This window comes from Peromyscus leucopus, chromosome 8a, assembly GCF_004664715.2.
Source record: "Peromyscus leucopus breed LL Stock chromosome 8a, UCI_PerLeu_2.1, whole genome shotgun sequence".
NCBI classification, from domain to species: domain Eukaryota; kingdom Metazoa; phylum Chordata; class Mammalia; order Rodentia; family Cricetidae; genus Peromyscus; species Peromyscus leucopus.
Genome location: NC_051085.1, coordinates 31091214 through 31112050, shown reverse-complemented (window position 1 = coordinate 31112050; position 20837 = coordinate 31091214). Strand labels below are relative to the sequence as shown.

The 20837-nt window shown below is 44.7% G+C and overlaps 1 protein-coding gene across 4 annotated transcripts in view; it reads left to right on the top strand.

The window, feature by feature from the left end:
• Nucleotides 1-20837, top strand: part of Sash1 (SAM and SH3 domain containing 1) — a 235332-nt gene that overhangs the window by 47185 nt on the left and 167310 nt on the right. The window contains exon 1 of one of the 4 annotated variants that reach the window (XM_028861566.2): nt 16948-17728. The exons of 1 other annotated variant lie outside the window; for it this stretch is intronic. In XM_028861566.2, the coding sequence (XP_028717399.1) occupies nt 17570-17728 (159 nt within the window). In that variant the 5' untranslated portion in view covers nt 16948-17569. Of the gene's footprint in view, nt 1-16947; nt 17729-20837 lie in introns of those variants that run through there. 2 more of the 4 variants (XM_028861572.2, XM_028861587.2) reach the window with 2 other exon arrangements.

Here is a 20837-nt window from a genome sequence, read left to right as displayed (position 1 = left end):
TCATAACTAAGGAAATTATAACTATCTAGTCTTCAACTACATCAGAGACCTCAGAAGGATATAATATTACCTGAGAAATGGAAGAAGGACGCAAGCAACTTTCGGGAGTCTTGTGAGAGTAGACAGAGGCAGCTGGCAGCCTGGACAGTCACCTAATATTCCTTTGTTAAGTTGAGGCATCTGTCTTCAGCCCACAGGCCTAGAGTCTCTCAGTCACTTCTCTCTGTGATCCATAGAATGTCTGGTAGTTTCTTCTGCAAAGCAGGAACCTAAAGGACCATTTTGCCAAGCAAAGTTCAATGGTCACCTTCCTGTGGGTCCTGCAAGTCCAGGCAATCAAGCAGTCCAGGCAAGAACAGTTTCTTGCCCAAATGGCTATTTTTGCCAAGAAGAAGATAAACTCCATCTAGAGTGTCTTCAATGCCCATCCTCCTCTCTGAAGTAAAGTGGTGTTGCCAGGAGCAGATATGTCTCACTGTCCAGAAAGTCTAAATTTTTAAAAAATATTTTAAATGCCATATTCTGTAGGTCTTTGAAGTGTTTGAAGATTGCCTACCTAACAGAATTATATCTATGTATACCTAGAAAACTTAACTAACATGGCTACAAGTTTGATTATCATAGAAGACTAATTATTAATCTGTATTTCTTAATTATCCATTACAATCTAAATGAGTTACATAAACATAATACCTCAAACAAGAGTAGAAATATATATATATATATACAGTATAACAAAATTAACTTTAAATTTATATCAATAAGCTAAAATCTATACTAATGTAAAACATTTCAAACAAGTTGTTGCTCTTTAAAAGTAGATTCATTAATCTACCCTTTCATCCTATCATATCTATATCATTCCATTGGCAGCTTTTTGAAGATATGGTTTGGTTTCTGGGCAGAAAATTTTGGAATGAGTTAGTGTCATCAGCAATGTGTACATTTCAGGACTGGACATGTCATTTAATGGTAGAGTACTTGCCTAGAATATATAGAGTACCTGTAGCACTGAAAAAAATAAAAGGGAGGGAGGGAGGGAGGGAAAGAAGGAGGGAGGGAGGGAGGGAGAACACAATGTCTGCATTTTTAAGTAGGCTAACTATTCTATTATGTAGAATATATATAGCTAGCACTCAGTACTAAAGGTTTGTTAGTTTTTTTCCCCCTTACTTCCCAGTCTTTCAAAGCCTCCTTTTAAAGCCAAGTGGCACATTCCTAAGCTATAATCTCTTCACTTGGGAGGCAGAGGCAGGAGGATTAGTAGTTCAAAGCCATCCTTGACTACATGGTAAGTTCAAGGTCAGCTGGGGTACATGAGGCTCTGTGTCTAAAAACCAAACCGCAGGGCCTGTTTTCTATTTTGGGCCTTAAGTCATTCCTACCACCTAAGCAACGACTTGTTGACTACAGAATGTCAGGAATGGAAGAGGCCTTGGACATTTCATTTAATGCCCTTCAGTTTGGGGTAAAGGGTACTAAGGGTGTGGAAGGTGGTGAATTACTTTAGATCAGAGAGCTGACAAGACAGTCTGAATGGAGATCCTCTGAGAAAACTCTGCTGCAAGGGAGCTGGTCAACTTAACTAATGTTCTATTGCTGTGAAGAAACACCATGACCAGGCAACTCTTTTTTTTTTTTTTCAAGACAAGGTTTCTCTGTGTAGTTTTGGTGCCTGTCCTGGATCTCACTCTGTAGACCAGGCTAGCCTTGAAATCACAGAGATCTGCCTGTCTCTGCCTCCCAAGTGCTGGGATTAAAGGCACATGCCACCATCATCTGGCCAGGCAATTCTTATGAAGGAAAACATTTAATTGGGGCTGGTTTACAGTTTCAGAGGTTTAGTTCATTATCATCATGGTGGGAAGCATGGCAGCATGCAGGCAGACATGGTGCTGGAGAGGTAGCTGAGAGTTCTACATCTGGATCTGCAGGATGTAGCTGAAGAATTTCTCTCCAGCTCCCGCCAAGTCCCGCCAGTCCTGGAGCCCACTTATAAAATAAACACACTGACTCTTATATTATTTAAACTGCTCAGCCATTAGCTCAGGCCTACCATTGTCTAGCTCTTACTCTTATACTAAGCCCATTTCTGTTAATCTGTATGTTGCCACATGTTTCGTGGCTTTACCTGTTGCCTCTACATGATGCTCCCTGAATGGCAGCTGGTGTCTTTTCCCTCTGTCTTCCTCTCCTCTTCTTCTCTCCTAGTCCCGCCTATACTTCCTGTCTGGCTACGGGACAATCAGTGTTTTATTTATACAGAGCAATATCCACAGCAGTGGGCAACAGGAAGAAAGAGAGACACTGGGCCTGGCTTGAGCATTTGAAACCCCAAAGTCCACCCCCAGTGTCACATCTACTCCAACAAGGCCACACCCACTCCAACAAGGCCACACCCACTAATCCCTGTCAAGTAGTTCCACTCCCTAATGACAAGCATTCAGACACTTGAGCCTACAGGGGCCATTCCTATTCAAACCACCACAGTGGCCCATTTACTAATGATAAAAAAAAAAAAAAAAGACGCCGCGCGGTGGTGGCGCACGCCTTTAATCCCAGCACTCGGGAGGCAGAGGCAGGCGGATCTCTGTGAGTTCGAGGCCAGCCTGGTCTACAAAGTGAGTTCCAGGAAAGGTGCAAAGCTACACAGAGAAACCCTGTCTGGAAAAACTTAAAAAAAAAAAGCCTCTCATTCCTTTCTGCTCTTCGTCTCTCTCTCCCCCAATAAAGCTCTAAAAAAGTAAGAAGAAAAAAAAAGAAAGAAAAGAAAAAGAAATTAACACTGTTGAACAGTGTACTGTACTGACGTCTAAAAAAGAGAGGCCCATGTCTGTAATCTCATAAATGCAAATTCCCATCACTATTCCCACCACCATCATCTTCATAATCACCCACCTCCATCATCATTGTCATTATCTGTGAGGCATCATTTTCAGCAGAGTTCTATCTTAAATCTTAAAGTTCCCCACAGTAGTAGTTTATTCTGTTTTCTTTCTTTTTTTTTGTCTAGTTTATAAACGTGCTCTAGTCTTTCATATTCCTTCTGTTCCCCCCTGTGTGTGCTTGCATCTGAGTGTACATGCATGCACATATGTGCCATGGAGTAGACGTGGAGGTCAGAGGACTAATAAAGGAAATTGAATAACAAATTTGAAAATGACACGTAAAATGCTTTTTTGGTTTTTGCGCTAAGATCAAACTCAGACAGAGCTTTGGGCCTTCTGAACACACACTTTCCACTGGAACCACACATGGAGCCTCTCAGGGCACTTTCAGACAGCCTTATAAGATGAAATTCAAGGCTGGTATGGTGGCACACATCTTTAGTCCCAGCACTCAGGAGGCAGAGGCAGGCAGATCTTCATGAATTTAAGGCCATCCTAGTCTGTATGGTGAGTTCCAAGCCAGCCAGGGCTACACAGTAAAACTCTGTCTTCAAAATAAGAAAAGAAAAGAAAAAGTGATTTTCCCCCCCTCAGGAGAAGGCTATTGCTCAGTTCGTGAAGTGCTTGTTTGATGTGCATGAACCTCTGAGCTCAGTCCTTAGCACTGCATAAACTGGGTGTAGTGGTGCATGCCTGCAATCCCAGCACTTGGCAGACAGAGGCAGGTGAATCTAAAATCCAAAATGAACCTCCACGACAAGGCTGGCTTAGAACACATGCAATCAGCACCCACTAAAGATAAAGATGGTTTTCTTATGTTGATTAAACATTATAGTAGTTAGTGACTTTTGTTTTTTGTTTTTGTCACAGTGACCAAATACATGAGAGAAATATTTTAAGGAAAGAAGGGTTTTGGTGGTTTTAGTTCATAGTCATTGAATCTATCAGTTCTGGGCCCGTGGTGAGGGAAAACATCATGGCAACGTTGTTGGTTTTAAGTGCGGCACTTTTACCGTGTGAGGAAAGGTCCGAGGTGCGACAAAACCCAGTATCAGAGCTTTATTAGGAGGAAGGGGAGGGGGACAGAAGAGAGTGTGGCCAGGCCTGGGAAGAGACAGGCCGGCAGGAGAGAGAGTATGGGGGAAGGGGGAGGAAAGAGCAGAAGAGAAGGGAGGAGTCTGTGTCTAGCTTTTTAAGGGTTCCCTTGCACATGCGCAGGTAAGCTCCAGTATTCGGGCAATTTCGAAAAGCACAGATGACGGAAAACATAGACCCCCTTTACTGAACTGTGCATGTGCGGTCCTATAGCTGGAGTGGCGGAACCCTAACCCATGTAGCATGTGACTGAGCCCACTCACCTCATGGTAGATAAGAAGGAACCAGTCACCAGATACAATCTTCTAAGGCACTCACCCAGCGTTACTTCCTCAGGCTAAGCCCCGATCCCTAACCTTTCCACCATTTCTTAAAGCAGTGCCACATCCTGGGACAAGCTACTCGATTAGTGAGCCGGGAGGGGCACCTTTCATATTCAAAATGGAACAAACACCCTCTCAATTCTTTCCTTCAAGTTTGGTCCTGTTGCTTTGAGTTAGCACGACCCGCCCCCGCCCCACCCCCCCCCCACCCCTTAGTACAAAAGTAAACCGTGGAAATAAGGATGTAGCTGTAGCTGGAAGGTTGGACTTGTGCTTAGCAGGCCTGAGGCCCTGGGTTCGGTCTGCCGCACCCAAATTGAACAAACAAACGAAAAAAGCAAATTCTTGCCTAGTCTGGAATGAATCAGTATAAATGGTGATCGGCTAAAGCAAGTTTATTTATGGATTTACTAGTGAGTGATTAATTTGTCTCTTTGCTCTTGGGTTGGTTACAGAAAGAAATGCAAATTTCATACAAGTCCTTGGCTGGTTCGGTTTGTGTTGATATACAAAGCACAGCTCTTTTTCCTCGGCTCCTTATCAACGCTTCCATGAAGAATGCTTGGGCAAATGGAGATTTTCTTTTTTTCTTTTCCCTCTCCCATGTGTGTTCCATTTAGATCAGGAAACTGGCATTTCAGCCTGGAAGAGCTGGGCCAGATGTTGGTTCGCTGGCTGAAAGATTTCCTGCCCCAATAGGTGACCTCTGCAGGCAGAATAGGCTTTTTCTTAATGGATAGGCTGTCCAGATGACCTCATTTCCAGAACAAGGGTTCTTTGTGAACTGTCTCTTTGCTATTAGAATCAACATCATCTGATTTTCGAGAACATTCATTAGATGGTAGCTAGCACCTAGTTGTTTTGTTTATGAGAAATGAGAACAAATTAGGCCTAGACACTCCATTAAAACATTTTCTTTCTTGCATTCACTGAGAGAGAAATGGCAAAAAAAAGTCTGGAGCCTGCTCACCCACATGACTTTTTTTTTTTTTTTAATTTCAAGCTACATTCTGGCCAGCATTGGCTATAGGAAGAGTGAGTGGTAGATATTTTACTAAACAGGGAATTGTTTTACCAAACTCCATCAAGGCACTAATTAAAGAGGTCGTCCTGACCCCACTGTCCTGTAGCTAGAACCTTCTATCTCCTCATGTGAGAGGCTCTTTGAGGCAGTCTCAAGGCGCCATCTCTTTTGATGCATTCTTCACAGAATTCACTTATTAATATCTGCAATTGTGTAAGGACAATCAGAGAAGCTTCAATAACAGTCTTTGTGTGTGTGTGTGTGTGTGTGTGAGAGAGAGAGAGAGAGAGAGAGAGAGAGAGAGAGAGAGAGAGAGAGAGAGAGAGAGAGAGAGAGAGAGAGGAGAGAGAGAGAGTCACTGGAAATGTGTTTGTGAAAGAAAGAAAAAGAAAATGGCCTTTAACAACTTGGGGGAGAGTCCATAGAACTCTACCGCACATGGAAAGGGGACGGGACGGGACATTGAATCGCGTGAGGAGGGAAAGCTATGGTTTTGATATTCCAAAATAACAGAAGATTACAGCTGGAGGGACAGTTGGGGTTCTTTCATTCAGGAACAAAGAAGTGTCTCTTTGGGATGGGCAGCAGATGAATGTTAGTTTCTTGCGCTCCCAAATCTGGGCTTCTATGTGAAGAACAGAACAGAATGAAACAGAGCCACAGAGACTGAAGGGTAGGAATGGGCAGTTCCTCCTCTAGTCATTTCTAGAGTAAATTTCTGGGTCTTTTAAAAATGAGTAGTAAAAGGAATATCACGCTGTCCTTTTAAAACATATTTTTTTTGCACCAACACGTATTTTTAACAGAATGTTATACTTCACCCCCGCGCTTTAAAAACAAAAATTATTCAGGGCAGCAGCGATAGCTGGTTATGTAAAGTGCCTGCTGAGAAATCACGAGGACCCCAGCTTGATCCCTAGAACCCATGTGGAAAAAAAAAGTCAGGGGTGCTCCATGCATGCTTGTGATGCCGCTGCTGGGGCGGTGGAGGCAGGAGGGTCCCTGGGAGTCAAGGACCAGCCAGCCTTGCCTCCTTGGCAAGTTCGGGGCCAGTGGAAGACCCTGTCTCAACAACAACAAGGTAGAGGGCTGAGGAGACGGCTCAGCAGCCAAGAACTCTCTCAGAGAACCTTTGTCTGGCCATCCGCACCCTCATGGCGGCTCATAACAGCCTGTAACTCTAATCCCCCAGGAGATCCAGCATCCTCTTCTGACCTCTGCGGGATCCCGCATGCACACGCGCGCGGCACATGCATTCAGGTTTTACAGGTGGACAAAGCCTGAAAGAGACTTCAAAAGTTTCTTCTGGCCTCCACAGTAGAAGTGGGACCCTTGTCCCATGTACCACACCCCTATGGCACCTTAAGGAAGCAAAGTAGCAGTTTTAACCAGATATTTTTAATTGAATGGGGATTTTTTTTTCTCCTTCCAGGCAACCATGTTTAAGCGTCACAGAAGCCAAGTAGGCATTCTCAGAAAGTTTATGAAATACATAAGATTGATGAGCCAGTTTGGGTGGTAGACGCTTTCCAGCTGTGTTTTTAAGTCTGTCTTTGCATAACTTGGAATCAACACAATCTCTGGTATCTTATTAACACATTTATTTATTTTTTTTTAATATTCCCCAGAAGTGTAAGTAACCAAGTAAGTAGCCAAGAACACAATTCTAGATATCATTCTCCAAATCTTCTTTCTTCTTAAGGCAGGTCCCTCTCATATAACTTCATGGCTCTCCATAGGGCAGACAATTTCCACCTTGATTTTTTTTTTTTTTTAATTTATATTGAGTTGGACTCTTTTGGTTCTTTTTTAAAAAAACAATAGCAATCAGTTCTAGCTGCCACATTTTTGGTGGTTGTAGTTACCCGTAGACAGCCTACTAGAATCTTGCTTCCCGCCAGTAACCTATGTTTCTGAATGTATGACTTTTGAATGGCTGTGACCGAAGTACCTGGCTTACTTTGACTTAGGGTTTCAGAGGGTCATCGTCCACCACAGGAGGGCAGGACCTGGGGACTGGGGACAGAAGCATCCAGGTTCATCCGTAAAAGAACCAGTTAGCAGAGGGAAGCACGAAGCCTTCCTCATGTGGGCATCATGCAGTAAACAGAGCATGCTCAGAAAAAGTCTGTGCCTTCCAAAGGAGAGGCAGGTGCTATGTAAATATTCTATACAGAGCTATATGCCTGGGGTCAATCACAATAGGTTTTGGGCCTTATCCTCAGCTAACTAGCTGACCCACTCTTGGGACTTTTTTTCTTTTCTTCATAAAATCTATCTATCTATCTATCTATCTATCATCTACTATCATCATCTACTATCATCTGTCTTTTCTGTCATCTATCTATTACCTATCATCTACTGTCTATCATCTATCTACACTCTATCATCCATCAATCATCTACTATCATCTATCAATCTATCATCTGTCATCTACTATCAGCTATCATCTATTTTCTATCTATCATATATCAATCTATCAATCTATCTATCTATCTATCTATCTATCTATCTATCTATCTATCTATCTATCTATCTTACCATGTATCCCTGGTGCAGTCCCTTGTTCTGGGATACAAGAACCTGGAATCAGGTGTCCTCTCAACTCAGGTCTGTAGTCTACCTCTAAGCATGCTCTTCCTTTCCCTTTTTAAAAATTCTCTGTTTTAGCCAGCCAGTGGTGGCACACTCCTTTAATCCCAGCACTTGGGAGACAGAGGCAGGGGGATCTCAGTGAGTTGGGGGCCAGCCTGGGCTACAAAGCAAGTTCCAAGATAGCCAGGACTGTTACACAGAGAAACTCTGTCTTGGGGAGAAAAAAAAAAAATCACTGTTTTGGATAGTTACCAAAAGCCCAAGCATGCTTTCTCTGAAATTCTGGACTTTCTCACTCTTTCTCTGACGCTTCCCCTTCTTCTGCCATGCAGCACCTACTGACTTCCATAGCTGAATATTCCAGCCTTCTTGACCTTGGTCTCAAAAGGCATGATTTTCTCTGTAGTAGAATATTTTAAGGTGCATTACTTTTATGTTGCATTTGTTTAACTCTGTGAAGCTGTGTTACTGTGCCTGTGTAAAACGCCTGATGTTCTAATAAAGAGCTGAACAGCCAATCGCAAGGCAGGAGAAAGGATAGGTGGGGCTGGCAGGCAGAGAGAATATATAGAAGGAGAAATCTGGGAAGAGGGATTGGAGATCTGAGAATTAGTAGCCAGAGAAGGAGGAGGACTCCAGGGGCCAGCCACCCAGCTACACTGCAAGCCATAGAGTAAGAGTAAGATTTACAGAAGTTAGAGAACCAGAAAAGCCCAGAGACAAAAGGTAGCCTAGATAACTTAAGGAAAGCTAGCTGGAAACTAAGCCAAGCTAAGGCCAGGTATTTGTAATTAAGTATAAGCTTCCCTGTGTGATGTATTTGGGAGCTGGGTGGCGGGCCCCCCAAAAAGAGTAAAAAAAAAAAAAACAACAACAACGTTTCTCACTTTTCTCCCACCTCCGAAGCCCCCAAAGCTGCCTAGATTTACAGATTGCCTGCCTTGCTGTTTTCCTCTTAAATTCTGATGCAATGGTTCTTGAGCTTCCTTCTGAGTCCATTTTAAAATTCTTTATTGATGAAACTAGGAACCCAAATGCGGCTGGAGAGATGGCTCAGCAGTTAAGAGCACTGGCTTCTCTTCCAGAGGCCCTGAGTTCAATCCCCAGCAGCCACATGGTAGCTCACAACCAACTGTAATGGGATCTGATTCCCTTTTCTGGTGTGCATGAAGACAGGTCATATATATATATATATATATATATATATAAAATATTAAAAAAAAAGAACTCAAGTGGGAATATCAAATTCCCTGGTATCAATAGTGGGGAAGGTATGATAGAGCTGACAGCAGTGGGAGTTTGTGACACTCTTCACTGGGCAGCAGACAGGATGCAGCTCCTGTATGTAGGAAACAGGAATGAGCATGATCTCCAAAGACCTGTTTCTAGTAATGCATTTGCATCAGCCAGGCCCTACCTTGTGAAGGATCCACAGCCTTCAAAATAGTACCACAACCTGGGAGCTCAGGGTTTAAGTGAGCCTGGAGAGACATATTTCAGATTCAAAACACAACTCTCTATATAATGTGCCAGTTCAGGATCTCACAGTTCAGAATTACAAACAGCTTTAGGAATTTTCTAGGCTGCCTGGGCATGATGGCATACATTTGTCATTCTGGTGCTTGTTGGGGTTGAAGCAGAAAGAGCTATATTTGAGGATTAAAAAAAAATGACTTAAAACCCATTTATTTTTAAATTATGTGTATGTGTATCTGTGGGCGAGTATGTGCATGCATGTGTGGTATGTGCACATGGTGTGCAGGTGCCTGTGGAGGCCAGAGGCATCGGATCATTTGAAGTTACAAGCAGTAGGCACTTGTGAGCTATCCAACATGGGTGCTGTGAATGGAACTCAGATCCTCTGCAGGAGCAGGACATGCTCTTAACTGCTGAGCTGTCTTTCCAGCCCCAGGAATCTGATTTTTGTTGTTGTTTTGTTTGTTTTTCGAGAGACAGGGTCTCAATGCGTAGCTCCAGTTAGTCTGGATCTTAATATATGGATCAGGCTGGTCTGGAACTCACAGATCTGCCTGCCTTTGCCTCCCGAGTGCTAGGATTAAAGGCGTGCTCCACCACATAAGGCTAGTAGTATGATCTTAGGTTATGGAATGAAATACCTGTGGTGTTATTGTTGTATCTGATAGGGTCATTTGTAGGCAGAATCTTGATATTACCATGGCACCACCACAGATGAAGACCAGTAACTGGCCAGGGAAGAATTGTCGCTTCTCAGAGTAGAAGAGATCTGAGATGGGGTTGAAGAGACAGATGACTCAGGGGTAAGAGCCCTTACTGTTCTTGCAAAGGACCCAAGTGCGGTTCCCAGTACTGACATCGGGAGGCTAACCAGGGTATCTGCCACCCTCTTTTGGTTTCTGCAGGTACCCATATGCACATGCATTGACAAGCATGTGTGCTCACGAGCACACACACACACACACAATAAATAAATAAATAAATAAATAAATAAATAAATAAATAAATAAATACAATTGAAAAAGAAAGAGATTTCAGAGGAACATAGAGCCTCCATTCTTCCTTTATTCACCTTCTCCCCTTGGCCTCTTCTAACAGTATCCACTTAAAGAAATGTTTTTAAATGATTATTTTATGTGTATGGGTGTTTGCCTGCATGTATGTCTGTGTAGACTTGGTGCCTGTGGAGGCCAGAAGAGGGTGTCAAATCCTATTTGTTGGAACTGGAGCTACAGATGGTTGTGAGCCACCATGTGGGTGCTGGGAATCAAACCCAGGTCCTCTGGAAGAGCAGGCAGTGCTCTGAACTGCCGGGCCATCTCTCCAGCCCATGTCGCCCTTTGTTTTAATTTCCCTTTAACCTGGCCCTCAGATCATGTTTCCTATCTCTCAAGGATCCCTTGATGAGAGGGATTTACAAGTCAAACAAACAAAAAAACCAAACAAGTACTGCTTTTGCATGAGTTTGGGTCACCTTTCAGGCATTCCTGAGGAAAGAAAAAAGTTGGAAAGTTTTGTTGGAGAAAAACATTCTAGGCTGTCAGTCTCCCCTGGAATTTGGTTCCCCAAGGCATTGTGGAATGCCCCATTTGGGAGTGCCAGAGATGAGACATTGCTGACGAGTGGCAAAAATTAAGTGGGCTTATCTATTTTCATTGCTCAATTTCAACGCCAAGCATAAACTGGGCCATTTATAATCCCTCAGATTTAATATATGCTATCAGGAGGAAATGTGTTGTTTAAAACAAGACAACTATTTAAATAAAACTTTGTTCCCAAAACATGTGCCATTCCTGCAGAGTCTATTTTAATGTAAATACTTAATTGTCTGCCCTTTGGAACCAAATTTACTAGGTGTGGTAGTGTGTGATCATGTGATCCTGGCACTCAGGAAGCCAAGGAAGGCAGGAGGATTACAAGTTGGAGATGAACCTGAGCTAATTGAGAGTTTAAGGCTAGCCTGGGCTACATAATAAGACTGTACTTCCCTCCCCAAATAAAACAAAACAAAACAAAGCAAAACCACATCAACCAACCAAACTCCCCTGAAGCATATCTTCAAACAAGCAATTCCATTTTCTTCCCTCCCTTTCCCCTCTCTCCTGCCCACTTTTCTCCCTCTGCCCCACCCCCTCTTTTTTCCCCTCAGACAAAGTCTTATGAAGTTGGATCCAAGCTGGCCTTGAATTTCTGGTCCCCATGCCCTTGCCTCTCAAGTCCTGGAATTACAGGTCTGCAAAACTACAGCTCATGTATCTCCTAAAAACTTCCTTAATCAGTGAATTTTAAAGTTACGTGTTTATTTGTTTGTGGAGGTACACTTATGCCATTGTGGAGGTCAGAGGGCAGCTCCTAGCTCTGGTCTAATTTTTTTGTTTTTGATTTTGCTTTTATTTTTCAAAATAGGCCTTCTCTGTGCATCCCTGGCTGTCCTGGAACTCCCTCTGTAGACCAGGCTAGCCTCAAACTCAGAGATCTGCCTGCCTCTGCTTCCCGAGTGCTGGGCTTAAGGGAATGCACCACTACGCCTGTCTTCTGGTCTAATTTTGCAATATCTTCTGTTTAGACTTCCCATTTCCTCAGCAGTGCACCCCTTTTCTCATTCTGGCTTCCCCAGAGTGTGCTAGGCTCTCAAGCGAGCCCACAACACAATCCCCTGGGAATTGGAATCTACAGATGGCTGGGCCAAGGCGTGGTGGGGCAGCCCTTTTTCGTCCCAGCACTGAGAGGCAGAAGTAGGTGGAGTTCTGTGAATTCAAGGGCAGTCTGGTCTACATAGGGAGTTCCAAGGCAAGCTAGGTCTACTTAATGAGACCCTATCTTAAAAAACAAACAACAACAACAACAAAAAAAACCCAAACCAACAGGAAGAACAAATTCCTAGATGATGTCACTGATGTTGGTGATTGTGTCCTCACTATGAGGAGAACTGCTATTGATAACGTGGTAGGAAATAATAATCCTCAGTCCTAGAAGCTGATAGTAAAGATGAAAATAAGCAGATCAATTTGACCCAGATTCAGGTCGGCAGAGCTCATCTCTGTTTTGGATGGAAGCGATGAGGAAGGAAGGAAAGGATGAAGCTGGTAGCTTAAACAGACAGACAGATAAATGTAATGGAGGATTCACGTGTGAAGAAATGAGTTAGGGGATACAGCCCACTGGTGGAACCATTGCCTAACATGGGTGAGGCTAGGTTCCATCCCTAGTATTGGAAAAAAAAAAAAAAGGATGGGACTGGAGAGCTGGTTCCATGGTTAAGTAAGAATGCTTGCTATGGAAGCCTGAGGACCTGAGTTCAGATCCCAGCAACCACACAGCAATCCAGGGATGGATCTGTGTATCTCTCCGACCCCAGCTCCATAGAGTGTATACGCAGGCGGATCACTGGGGTTTGTTGGCTGCCAGACTATCGAAAAAGAAAAGTAAAAAATAAATCATGAGTTTCAGGTTCAGGGAGAGTCCCCACCTTTAAGGAATTAGGCGGAGAGTACACATGTATAATCCTCCCACTCTCTGAACACCCCCACACACACCTACACATACACACACATACATACACACACATACACACACACACACACACACACACACAGAGACACACACGGAGGTGGGTGGATGTATTGGGTGGTGAAGTGCCATTTTAGAAATGTCAAAGTCTATGAAATGTGTTTTAAGCATAATTTCCAAGAGAAAGTAAATTTAAACAAATAACTGCTTTCCTGCTGTTTTTATTATCATCACCGTGAAGAGGGATGGGGGGATACAGCTCAGTGAGAGGCTGGCTTGATCTTCAGCACACAAAAAAGGAACAAACAAACAGACAAGACACCAAACAAGACAGCCAGAACAACAGAGAACAAACAGAAAGTTGACTGCAGAGTCCTCACGACCACACCTGGCCAGAAGTAGCCTGGCAGCTTTATGACTCAGCGACCACATTCCAGGGCTAGGACCTACTTCTTGTGACCCGAGATCCTTAGGTATGATGGGTCTAGCCTCACAGGATGAGGGGGCGGGGGAAGGGCAGGAAAAGGGGTCAAGGTTCTGCCGGTTAAAGAGTCTTGCATAAGCACCAATAACCTCGGAACTGTGAAAACAGGTGGAATTTCCCTTTTTTATACGAGATAAATAATTTGCCAAATGTTTTTAAACCTAACTTTGACTGGTCTCATTACTAATATTTGTGCTTTCTGGGTCGGGGATTTAGCTCAGTGGTAAAGCACTTGCCCAGCAAGTACAAGTTCCTGGGTTCCATCCTCAGTTCCTGTGGGGAAAAAAAAAAAAAGACAAAATAATATCTGTGCTTTCCATGGTAAAACGGAGCTTTCACCGCCACACAACGGTCTAGACACTTTTCTTGTGTTGTTATAATGACTTACTCAGGCCGCATCTAGAATGCTAACAGCTTTGCAACTTCTGGAGGAGTGGCCTGAAAATTGGCAATCCTGACCCAGAGAAAGAACAAGTACAAAGCAAGCCAGTATAAACAGGTATATGCAGTCCCGTGTTATATATAACACAATGTGTCAGCGATTTCCAATAAACTTACTGAGAGGACTACATTCTCAAGGAATACATTCTGACAGTTTTCTGCTCATTTGTTGCAGTAAAAATTTATTACACCACGTGTAATGGCCCATGCCTATAATCCTAGCACTTGGGAGGTGGAGACAAGAGGTCAGAGCCATCCTTTGTTACATAGTAGCTCAAAGTCAGCCTGGGACACTCACTGTCTTAGTCACTGTCCTATTGCTGTGAAGAGACACCATGGCTGTGGAGACTCTTATATAAGAAAGCATTTAATTGGGGCTCTCTTACCATTTCAGAGGCTTAGTTCATTATCATCATGGTGGGGAGCATGGCATGGCATTGGAGCAGTGGCTGAGAGCTCACATCCTGGTCTGCAGGCAGAGAGAGAGAGAGAGAGAGAGAGAGAGAGAGAGAGAGAGAGAGAGAGAGAGAGAGAGAGAAAAGAGGAGAGGAGAGGAGAGGAGAGGAGAGGAGAGGAGAGGAGAGGAGAAGACAGACAGACAGACAGACAGACAGACACTGGGCCTGGCTTGGGCTTTGGAAATCTAAAGCCTACCCCCAGAGGCACAACTTCTCCATCAAGACCACTCCTTCTCCAACAAGGCCACACCTACTCTAAGGAGGCCTCAACTCCTAGTCCTTCTAATCCTTTCAAATAGTGCCACTCCCTGGTGACTAAGCATTCAAATATACGAGCCTATGGGGCCACTCTTTTTCAAACCATCACAGATACATAATATCAACAAACAAATAAAGCTATTTATCAAGATCCCCAGTTCCAGCCAGCTGAAAGAGAACCTGGGTAGAAAGGCAAATATGGAGGATGTAGGATCTTAGGGTACTCCCTCAAAAGTCTATACTTGCCTTACCTTGGCAAGGTTTGTGGGGGTCAAACGCAGACCAATATGGCTGAAAGATGAAGATGAGGATGATGGTGATTCTTTGAGAAGGGAAAGGGAATTGTTAAAAAGCCGGAGAATTAGGGCAATCATCAATTACATATTTACTTAATTTATGGAAACTGAGTAGGAAAGAGATTAAACTTATCTATATCTATCTATCTATCTATCTATCTATCTATCTATCTATCTATCATCTATCTATCTATCTACTTATCTATCTATCTACCTACCTATCTATCTACCTATCTACCCATCCATCCATCCATCCATCCATCCATCCATCCATCCATCCATCATCTATTTATTGAGACAGGGTTTCACATAGCCAAAGCCAGTCTTGAACTCCCGATCTTAATGTCTGTGTGGGATATATAAGCTTAAGCCATTACAAAAACAGACAAACAGACCACACACACACACACACACACACACACACACGTCTGCTTCTGTTTTTAAATGGCCAAAATGATCTATGTTCCAGAAGTAGAGGGGCCACTAAGAAATACAACAAAAACCTCATTTGCCAGTGTAGACATAGGTATCAGCCTTCCCCCAGGATGTTGTTGATCCCTTTTCCTCAGGCAGGTTGAAGGGAGTGCCAGGAAAGGGAACTTACCATGGAGTAGATTAAAGGGTAGATAGGTCTAAGTGCCAAATGCCAGCTAATGTGCGGTCATATGGATGTGTCTTGTGTGTTACATGACCCAGAAACATACTAGCCTCTGTGCGTAGCAATTAGCTTGGCCTTGCCTCCTCTTGGATGGGGAAACTGCAGCATTGAAAGGTCTATGTTTGGCCCCAGGTCATCTGAATCAAAAAGGGAAAGACTCCTGACTGGTGTCTGAAATGGGCTCCTTCTTCATCTTGCATAACTCACTTGCCAGGTTTTTACATGGAGAACAGGCTACATAGGGCTCTTTGCTTCCTCAAGTCGAAATTCTTAAAATACCCATTAAGTCATGGGGCAAGGCTACTTTTCCTTCTTTTAAAGATTTATTTATTATGTATACAGTGTTCTGCCTGCATGTACGCCTGCAGGCCAGAAGAGGGCACCAGATCTCATCACAGATGGTTGTGAGCCACCATGTGGTTGCTGGGAATTGATCTCAGGACCTCTAGAAGAATAGCCAGTGCTCTTAACCTCTGAGCCATCTCTCCAGCCCCAAGACCAATTCTTTTCAAACTCACATTTCTTAGTGGAGTTTGTTTTAGGTCTCAGCATCAAACAGCACCAGAGAAATCTGGAACCATCTGGCTTAACTGCATCAATCCAGAGGATGCAGAGGACATGCTCAACTCATTTCGTGTATGTAAACTAGGAAAGAAAAGGAGAAACCAGAATTCTTCTGTCCCTGCGGTCCTCACCTCATCCCTTGCCCACCCCAACCCTTTAACCCAAGTCCTTAGTAAGGGACAAATTTCCTTGGGTTTCTTCAGTTTCACAAAGTGATTAGTCACGAAATCAAACTGTCATCTCTTAGGAAATATTATTTGAGTAGTGAAGGAGGAGGAGGGAAAAAAGGATGAAGGTGAAGATGAAGAAGGAGAGGGAGGAGGAGGAGGAGAAAAGGGAGGGAAGTCAGGAAAAAAAAATCTCTTCAGGGCTTTTTCCCTCAGTGATTGTCCCTTGGCAAAACATACACAGAGCTGGAGTGTGCATGGGCTGAACGGCCATAAAATCAACTTTCTGAACATACCCCTTGCCTGTGTCTTTCATGTTAAAAAAAAAAAAAAAACTTTTCGTGTAATAAACAAAAACAAACAAACCCCTTACAACCCAAAGAGGGTCTCCCTTAATCACCCGAAAACCCTGTAAGTGCACAGCACCGCGGTCACTTGGGAGCCAGAATGCCACTCCCCCCACCCCCCACCCCCATCTAAGGACCTAAACAATGGCTCGTGCCCGGGCGAGCTTTGTCACACTTTGTTTTCCAAGAAGCCTGGGCCGACAGACAGGGCTGTAATTGCCTGGGTTTGTTCCACTTGCCGAGGGCGAGGTGTGGGTTGCTTGTCACCATACTAACTCCTCGTGAACACGGACTCAGCCAGCAGCTTAAAGATTAACTTTCTGCTGTTTCTGGGGCGGAAGGCGCGGGGCGAATGGCGCGATCGGGGACTTGTGCGGGGTCCCGGGCCCGCGGCGCGGCTGCGCTTTCAACAGGCGATTTGTTGGCTGGACCGGGGCTCATTTCCATGCAAAGCGCCTGACATCAGAGCACCTTTTGTTGCTAAACGCTTTCTTGAGCCTGGAGGGGAGGGAGTCATGTGGAGTTGGAAGAGCTCATTCTGAAAAGAGGGGTCCGACTGAACTGGCTAGCCCGGGTTCACAGGCGCCACCGCGCACTGTCCCGCCCTGCAGAGACTCTCCGGGAGGGGCGAGTCGCGTGCCGCCCGGAGCCGGTCCCCATAGCAGAACACAGCTCCTGTGTCGTGGGGCTCCCGGCTCCCTCGCCCCGCGAGCTCCCCGCCGCCGCCAGTGGTGCCGACTCTGCTCCAGCTACCCTGTTGCTGCGCCCCGCCCCGCCAGGAAAAGTTTCTGGAGTTGTCAATCGCGGTCAGCGCGAATCGAGGTGCAGAGTCCTGGCCGTTGGGCTCGTACCCGGCGGAGCCCGGGGCATGCGACGCGGGGGCGCGGCCCGGTGACGCCGCGGGCGGGGACCTTGCGCCCCGGCGGCCGACGCGCTGCTGCGGGCTGTGGGTAGCGCGGGGACCCGGACGCACGGGGACGCGGTCATGGAGGAGGACGCGGGAGCTGCGGGCCCGGCGCCGGAGCCGGAGCCCGAGGTGGAACCCGTGCAGGAGCCTGAGCCTGAGCCCGAGCCTGAGCCTGAGCCAGAGGCCGGCACATCCGAGGCGTTCTCCCGCCTCTGGACCGACGTGATGGGCATCCTGGTGAGCTACCTGGGGAGGCGTGCGCTGGAAGCGGGGCTCACCCCCTCGCCCATCTGTTGGGGACCCTTTCTTCTCTCTGCGGTTGTCTCTCGGTATAGGGCTTCAAACTCTAATTTAAAAAGAAAAAAAAAATTAAATAAACCACCCACCGGTCACATCAGAGGCACCTTTTGAACAATCGGCTGTAATCAGGGACACCTGCTTAGAAAAGTTGGCGTGGAAAAAGCCAGGAAGAGATGTAAACACTACTTGTAAATATTTGGCGGGTGGACTCCTCATGGCCTCACGGTGCTGATGTTTATCCGCACAAGGATTGTCGTGTGCCCACGAGAGGAAAACAACCATTTCCTTATGCAGAACTACCACAGTATTTACTTGCTCAGCCCGCAGCTCTTCCAGTTTGTAGAATTACAGGATATTTGTTTTGTATGTTTGGGATTTGAAAACAATAGGACGTATACTGCTGAGTGTGTTGATAGGAGTTTTTGAATTGTCCAGTGACTAAAACCGCCCGTGAATTTGTCTTAATTCTAGAAAGTAGTTCTTATACACCGAGGATGAAGTTTAGTAGCAGGATGGATGGATAGGGTTTTTACACACAGACTTCTTAACCCGTGTGAAGAAACCCTCTGACGTTTACTCTGAGGTACTCCTTTTCGCACAGGAGTAGGTGTTTTTTAGCAGCATCTCTTTTGGAACAATACAATGTGTAGTTTTCACCGAAGTGGAAAGGTGTTAGCCTGGTTTAAACCCCTGATCCCCAACTGGCTGTATGCAATTACCTTGGCCAGGTCATTCACCTCTTGTGGTTCTCCATCTCATCACTTGAAAAACAGGGTAAGAAGTCTTGCGTCTTGGATTTTATGAGAGGCCCGGGGTCGACTGTGTATGGAGTGCTCAGCATACTGCCTGATGAATAGTAGATGTTCAATGACTACTACGGCTCTATTTTTATATATATCCCCCCCCCCTGCAGCTAGAGTCTGTCTCTCTGGACATCTTGAAGTTCCGTGTTAAAGATTTCTACCTGTGCTTTAAAATATATAATAAAAGACACATTTACCGATGATAGAAATTTTAAGTACGTATGCCATGTAAATTTAAATTTTGGATTTAAAATTCGATCTTTTTTTTCTAATCCTTTCAGATGTATAAGATGCTCAGTGGGAATTCTAGGAAAACCAGTGAACGGGTTTTTAAAGTGGTGACAGACAGTCTGAAGTTCAACAGGCAGACACCTTATCTGGTTCTTGCCCAGAAGCCGCTCTGTGAATTTTCAGTCTCTGAGAATACTGGTTTGATAGCATCTTATTGCATCCTTTAGGAGGGTGTGGGCTGGGTGTGTGTGTGGTGGTGGTGGGGTTGCTGGCAAATAAAAAATGCAAGTCGTACTGAGTGCTGTCTGGGGAGGAGGATTGTCAGGTGCCCGCAGCACTCTGAATATTTGCTTTCCTTTGGATGGCAGATTCCAGCACTGTTGAGTGAGTGGTAGCCGAGTGTGCTTTGGCTGAGTTAAAAGATGGGGTGGGGCCCTAGAAGATCAAACCTGTTATTCAAAGAGCAGATGCAGGAGAAAAGAAAATAGTTGCTCCCACTCGGCTGAGAGCTGAGTGTGAAGCCGGAGGGAGAGAAAGAAGGTCAGTGTGGCCCAAACATTTTCCTGTCCTTTATGTAATCTCCATTTTCTTTGGGAGAAACATTGGGCATTTGTTAGTAAACTGCAGGAGGAGAGTCCTGGCTGCCTTGCCTTGTACATGTCTAGTGGGGAGATCTCCTGCTAAAAGGATGGATCTTGCTACCAATAGAGAGCTGTCCTCCAAGTGTGTGTTAAAGACTGCATCTTTCGGGAATGTATGAAGGTGCAGGTGACATTTGGGTTACTCCCTTCTTGTGGAAACACGAGGCACAGTTTCCTTCATTTTGTGTTTTTATTTGTGGGATTCTACAGCCATCGAAAGGGTTTGACCAATGGCTTGTACCTTGTTAGTGACAATGACTGAGCTGACCCCAGCCCAATAGTCACTTTTTTTAGGTAGAAGAGCAGAACCCCATCTCTGATAGTGCTGAACAGTAAGAGGTGCCTCCCACTTCTCTAATGTGGGGAAGTCTGGGGGGTGGGGGTGGAATTTATTAGTTATAACCTAGGGAGGTGGTGGTGCAGAGTTATTAGTGAATTAATTAGTTATAATTCAGTAAGCAAGGTATGAATATTTGAGTTCGCTAGAACACATTTTGCTAGTAAATTAATTCAGTCCATGCACAGTTAAGCACCCAAATAGTTGCTTTCGGGTAATTGTTAATAAAATACTTAGAGAATAAGAAAACAGTCTAAAGCGTGGAAATAAAGTAGTGATAGAATACATAAACACTAGTAAGTCAACACAGAAATCGTGAATGAAGAGAGAATGACTCATGAAAATCCCTGCTGTGTGTGTCTGGAGAGTGGGATCAGTAGCTGAATTCGGTCTTCAGCCTCCAGTGCCTGTAATTAACTGGGTGCTAAGAACATAATTGTGTCACAGTCAAAAGAGAAGTATGTACTTTTTAAATACGGAAGTCCCATTAAAATATCCCTTATAACAGGAGTGCTTATGAGGGTGTTAATGAACCAGCAAAAGCTACCATTTGGGCAATTTCATCAGGCAAACCAAAATCCAGGTGCTTCCAAGGTAACGGCAAATTGTGAAATGTTTGTGAGCCCTGAGCAGTCAGCCTCGGTGTTCTTGGGAAATGGGCCTTTCTTTTAGATAACTCTTCAGTGTGGCCGGGCCTAGATTTTCAAAGCATGGCACCTCTCCCTGTGACCTGCTTGCATGGATGTCTGCCCAGAAGTGCAGAGTTGGTTAAGAGTCCTGTGTGGTGGTTCTCTCCTTACCATCCTCTGCCCCGCTTACCAGTTTCTTGGTTGGGGAGAGCACTTGGTTTTAAGAGTGGGAATTGCCAAGTTTATTTAGATATGGTTAGATACGAAAAGCTTTTTTTTTTTTTTTTCTTTCCCAGGACTGATTATCCTTGTGGCAAATTGTAATGGGCATTTATTTTGGCCTCCAGTAGCTGAGGGCCTCTAAGACTGAGCCAGGCCTCCAGAGTTTCTAACCAGGAAGAAGTG